Source organism: Primulina eburnea, chromosome 10, assembly GCF_022965805.1.
Source record: "Primulina eburnea isolate SZY01 chromosome 10, ASM2296580v1, whole genome shotgun sequence".
NCBI classification, from domain to species: Eukaryota; Viridiplantae; Streptophyta; class Magnoliopsida; order Lamiales; family Gesneriaceae; genus Primulina; species Primulina eburnea.
Window position 1 is genome coordinate 7,501,452 of NC_133110.1, and position 6,283 is coordinate 7,507,734.

Sequence of the window (6,283 nt, forward strand, 5' to 3'; positions counted from 1 at the left end):
TCCATTTCAAGTTTGTATCATCAACACACACACGCATATACATAATCAAGATGCAGGTACCTCGAGAGGGATCGAGCCTTGCATGTAAAATACTTCCAAGACTTTAACGTAGTTCATACAAATCAGAAAGAAAAAGAGGTAAGAGGATTGAGATGACGAATTTGAGAGAACTAATACTGAATCCTACATTGCAGTTTGACCTATAGATAAATCTTTGCAAGTTTAATTTTGAGCTAAGGTGACGGTCCTTTCCCGCCCCTAGAGGGACTAAAAGTGTACATTATAAAAGTGTATTAAGAATAGATAGAATACAACAGTGTCGCATATATCAAATGGATTACATATATTTTGAGCTATCTATTTTTGGATTGGCAGCTAATCAATCTATAGTAAAGAAAGCCTCCCATTTAGAAGATTTCTCCACCACCACCAACAACGATCTGCAAATGTAAAAGCATGCAGAAAATTAAGCACCATCCGTGTTTTGATCATTCGCGTTAACTTGACGAAAAAAAATTCAGGATATGTACTGTTGGTTGTGATATGCATTGGTTAGTTTACGAGTGAGTGAACATAAAGTATGGTGATGTGTATGCTTTTGTTTCCCGTGTCTTTCTGTTCAAATCAAGATTAATATGTTGGAAGAACATGATATAATAGTCGGCAAGAACATGACTACTATACAAACAAAATCTTGATGTCACAAGTTTGAACACTCTTCTTAGCAGTTACTTTTCTAGCTTTTTCCGCAAGTACCAAGATCAACGTAGAAATTTGAGTTCAAAAGTGATCGACATACCTCAGTTTATGGTCCCGATCAATGAATTTAGATCGATTCAAGCAGAATACAGCAAAAAGGGCACTGCACAAATAACCATATAAAATGTTGCAAATCTTGCAAATTAAACGTAAAATGCTCACCTTGAACCAAATAAACAAGTGTGAATAAGCAGGGTACCAAGTATAAATAGCCCGTTGTATGCTAAAAACGCTGACTATCCACACAATTTTTTTCCAATTTTCACAGCATCAATTCTCATAAAAAAACTCACGAGTAATAATGCCATCAGCTTAAGGCTTCACAAGGAGGCAATCCAAAATTAATTGCTATATTCGAAGGAAGTGCCAGAAGATTATGTGATCAAGTCCATGTGCCACATGAACTCATCTTTTGTTATCCTAGTGATATTGTATATAATATATCCACAATTTTCTGGTATCGTCAAGTTCAACTACAAATTGAATTGATATGAAGCAGTTTCCACCAAAAGCTCTTAATAGTTTTCAAACTAAACAAAATTATCTTTTAGCAAGCATTTGTTGTATTTAGAAACATACAATAAATTTTCGCAATCTAACTTGCACGAATGTCAAAAACCATTGTTTAGTCCTTAAGGCAAAGCATATGTTTTCTATTTACTAACAGCCAAGACACATTTTATTATAAAGTGTTAATTTAAATAGCCAGACCATACCAACTAAAAAAAAGGTCAGCATCAAAGCAAGCATGAAACGAAGAGAATTGGCTGGCAATATGGGAGACACCGATTGTTGTCTTTGACTTCTATAACATCCTCTGAAGCGCTGCACAACACAGACGGATGTTCAGGATTTTACATAAACTACAAGACAAAAAAATGTCAAATATTTCCTCAAGAAAAAAAAAGATGCAAGGTTATTGCTATAAATAAAAATATATGTTTTCGGATCAAAATTGCTATTTTTAAGATTATGATATTCTTGAAAATGATTTTATTGTTATTTACCCAACAATTTCCAACCATAATTATCTCAATACATTTTCACCTTCAAAAGAGTTGATGACTGTGAAATAAAGTCCGAAACACTAATAACAGTTTTTTTTAAGGCATTGATAACAATTTTGACATTGGTTATTTGTCATGAAGACGAGCCTTTGTGACCAAACCATCTAAATGTTGTGTTGCATTTTCTGTACACTATATTTCTACTATTTAAAATTCAGCACAATTCAGAATCTATTAAAAAGTAACAAGCACATCTGAATCTCAAATGGACAATTTAAATTGCAAATTTAAACTAACTAAAGAAATAATGAAGCTACTTTAAGACAAAAAGGGTATAATCCTCCAGTTTATAGTGAAATGAACACGAGAAATGTCCAGAAATGTTAATATCAGAATGGAACTATAGCTCTAACAGGTGTATTCTGACTAACCTGATTTACCCAATTGATAATTTTTGATTGAGTTAACAACCCCTTTGCTTCAGGATCTTGTTCACATCTTGACCTCCAAAATGAAGGCTTGGTACCCTTTTCTTTAGGAGTTGCTTGTGTCAATGAATTTTTTGGCCTATCACCACTGTCAATTACTATCTCGAGAGAATTTTTATCTGGAAATTTCATGGTTCGAAGATTACAAGTTAATTTATCAGCATGAACCAAGATTTCATCCCCCATGTCACTAAGTTTTCTCTTCTCTAGTTCCATGAGGCAGCTGGAAGATCCACGGCTTGTGACGACTTCCAAATTTTTTCCGTGATTCGGGATATGCGTTTTGGAAGCAACTTTGGAACCAACACTACAATCTTTTTCCAAATTAGTTTTTTTAATATACGAACTACTTGCTGCTTCCTCAACCTTTTCACTTTCATTGTCGATCTTCAGTGACGTCCCAGGAATTCCACAAAGAAAAAGAGCAAAGTCTTCACAGTTTTCATGATCTAAATCTACCCATCGTAGCGATTTCTTATCTTCCACATTAAATGATTCCTTCAGCGCCACTTCGACGTGGGAAATTTGATCTTCTAAAGCCGAAACAAATTGCCTATGACGAGTGATTGTGATATCATCAGCATTCTTTCGGTAGCTCATGTGGACAGCTTTTTCAAACTCTTCCAACTATTATGGCATACAAAATTTTAAAGAAAGAAACTAGTAAGTTCAATAAATTACAAGATTTACAAACGTAACCAACAAACATACTAACATAGACTACATACATCATGTTATGCAATAAGCTGCTCAGAGAAAACAAAATAAAAACTAATGGTTATGAACATTGAAAAGAAAAAATATTGGATGGGAACAGTGAAGAACAAGAAAGGGATGGATCACTCCTCATCTAACAGATTGAATGGATTTCACATTCCAAAAATGAGGCCAGAAGTATATTTGCAAACTCTACAACGTATCAGACCTGCCATTTTGCAGTGCCTAATGCCCTTTGTAGATCCCTACCAAGTTCATCTAAATGCTCAGGTATCAGCCCTTCTCTCTTTGCTCTGAGCCATGTCCTGTAAGCTGATTCCATTCTGATAAAGCAAAAACACAAAATTGGATCCCATGATATGCTCTTTTAGAAATAAAATTTCCAAGAAACAACAGATTAATGAACTACGTATGTAGCAGTTGTATGATATTCAAAATTATTTCAGCAGTAAACTTCACAATATCTCCTACTCGTTCCCTCTCCAAGCTTACTAAATTAGAATGCTGACACACAAAACAGACGAAGCACAACTCACCAAATTTATCAATTTAACTTCACTTGTAAAAATACACACTACTACAAAGAAAAAAGACAGAAATAAAAACGATGGATGAAAACAAGATGATTACAAGAAAGAGATTCGTAACTCCAATTTTCTTAGGACTGAAACAAAGGCCACCTAGACAAGAAGACAATAAAAAAGAACAAGCACACAAATCGCAGATAAAATAAAATAAAAAAATTCAAACGACAGATACAGAGCAAGAATCAACAAAATAAACCAGACTCAGATCAAAAGAAATACCGACAAGATGAGAATCAAAAATCGCAAAAAAAAAAAAACAATCAGATGACCGCAACAAACACACTCACATATCGGCAGATTGCTGGACCTCTTCAGCGGCAGAAAAAAAGGTGTCTTTTTTCCATAAATCAAAACTGTTCGCTACCAACATTGTCCCCGCTTCGATCTTTCTTTCTCTCCCAACAGAAGGAAAAAAAAAGAAATACTAACAATACCAAAAGCTTCAATATTTATACAAGAATATTTTGCATCCCCTTTGTAGGTAAAAAAATGCCCAAGAACTTGTTTTCTCCACCTTCACTTCTTCGACAGGGAAAGCGAAGAATGAAGAGAGATAAATAAAAGTAGATAGCAGAACAGAAAGCAGAGAGAGACGCGAAAACGAATCTGCTCTTGCTTCTCTTTCCTTCCTAATTTCTATTATTATTAATACACCAAATTTTTAGTTGGATTTAATATTATTATTACAACTATAAACAAAATACGATGATTCGTTTTTTTTTTTAAAAATAAAATCCCTTCATTTAGATTTGTTGTAGTGTCAAAGATAGAGCAACCACTCACTAATTAGTGCATTTCAAAGTAAGAATTACTCACCAAACACACACATCCTGCAGGTGAAGCTTGTTCCACATCCACTCAAAATATTCTTAATTTTTCATAATTATTAATCATTTCTAATAAAGGTTTATCTCCGTTTCAATAATATGGTAAAAACTTGTGTGAAACGATCTCACATATCGTATTTTGTGAGACAAATATCTTATTTGGGTCATCGATGAAAAAATATTACTTTTTATGCTAAGAGTATTACTTTTTATTGTGAATATCGATAGGGTTAACTCATCTTACAGATAAATATTCGTGAGATCATTTCACAAGAGATCTACTCCAATAATATATATCATTTTTCGGTTTTCTCAAAAATATAATTCGATCTCTACATTTAGTTACAATTTTTTCTTGGTTTTATTAATATTTTCATGTTAACCCTTTAATAGGCTACATTTACATGATATAATACTTTGATCACATAATATATATTTGTAGACTAATCTTTTAGTAAGTAATTTGACACCAAATCAAAAATTGCGTCACATATAATTTTTTTTTAATTATTGGGACCATAGTTTTAATGGAGAGGAGTGCAAAGCGTCGGCGGTTGAGGGGAGAAAGTGACAAAATATGGTGAGTTGGGACTTCAAGTTGTGTGGGATTAGCTCAACTAGCAATTTAATACAAGTAAGAAATCACATGTTATTTGCGTGAAAAAATCAGTGTTCTAAAAAACGTCGTCTAAACAGTTACATGTTATTTGTGTGAAAATTCAAAATATTATGATTTTTATGAGAATTAATAAAGTCATTTTCTATTGAATTATTTATAAATAAAAACAAAATGTATAAACTAAATTTATTTGTGTAAACATGAATATATCTTTGGAGGGTATTTTTAGGATGTAGTACATGTTGAGACAACAAAAAATAGAGAAAAAAAAATCGTAAATTCTCAACTATACCAACTGACATTCTTGATTTTGAAATATAAAATCCTGTATTTGCTTATTAAGCAACTTATGGAATATAATTTGATGAGGGATATAAATCAATTTGATCAACTCGAATATAATTAATTACTTTTGTTTATATGTTGAAAGATTTTTGCGAGCATAAACTTTATTTAAGTAATTTAAGTTTAAGTCAAAGTTGAATGGTGGTTATTTATGTTTACAATTATATTCAAATTTAAGAATGACACTTGGGGGGTCGTGTTCAATAGGACCAGAGATCTGACCGTCCATACGCAAAGAAAAAATACTGTATCTGAATACATTTTTGTACAATATCTAAAGTCGACTCGTAGACTCTCATTTTTCCCTACTCAAATACAGTTTACTATTTTGAGAGTCCATTGAGACCGTCTCACAGCTTATCTGTGAGAGTAACCTACATATTCACTAAAAGTAGTTAGACATCAGAACTAATTATCAGATTACCCAAATAAATCCGTCTCAAATTGACAGCCAAGTTATACTACTATTTAGTCTAATGGTAAAACTTTGAGTTCTCTCCTTTTATTTTTTATGTTTTAGTTCGATAACATTTTTTACAACTTATAATTGAGTCTCAATCCGAAACTTCTCTCATATATATTAACTTAATAGTGTCAGATAGACCATAAGCTCTTTTAAATATTTTACTATATAAAATATTATATACTATTAATTAAAGTTAAAACCATTGTATCTTCACTCATTTATATTCTTCTTAATTTTCTCTCTTCAAAACAATATTCTCTTTTCATTTTATTAATGGACTACCCAATTTATCAAGATTATTTAATACTTAACATAGTTATAAATATTTTTATATTCATGTTATTTTCAATTCATACAAATTAAATTAATTATATATGCTTAAAAATTATAATAAAAATAATATGATATTATATATATAAATATTATGATCTTACAATATGTGCGTTGACTGCTAGTTGTTTTATTATT

The 6,283-nt window shown here is 31.8% G+C and overlaps 1 protein-coding gene across 1 annotated transcript; it reads right to left on the reverse strand.

The window, feature by feature from the left end:
• Positions 1–201: 201 nt before the first annotated feature.
• LOC140803004 (uncharacterized) lies at positions 202–4,190 on the reverse strand. Its single transcript, XM_073158672.1, has 6 exons — positions 3,846–4,190; positions 3,180–3,294; positions 2,198–2,881; positions 1,476–1,584; positions 800–862; positions 202–440 (listed from the first exon to the last, which is right to left on the reverse strand). The coding sequence occupies exons 1-5, from the start codon at positions 3,926–3,928 to the stop codon at positions 837–839; spliced, it is 1,017 nt and encodes a 338-aa protein (XP_073014773.1). The 5' UTR covers positions 3,929–4,190; the 3' UTR covers positions 202–440; positions 800–836.
• Between the last annotated feature and the right edge of the window lie 2,093 nt (positions 4,191–6,283).

Coding starts and splice junctions, on each gene's coding strand:
- LOC140803004 (XM_073158672.1), bottom strand. CDS start 3,928: ATGTTGGTAGCGAACAGTTTTGATTTATGGAAAAAAGACACCTTTTTT. Junction 3,295..3,845: donor GTCCAGCAATCTGCCGATAT/GTGAGTGTGTTT, acceptor TTGCTTTATCAG/AATGGAATCAGCTTACAGGA. Junction 2,882..3,179: donor TAGGCACTGCAAAATGGCAG/GTCTGATACGTT, acceptor ATGCCATAATAG/TTGGAAGAGTTTGAAAAAGC.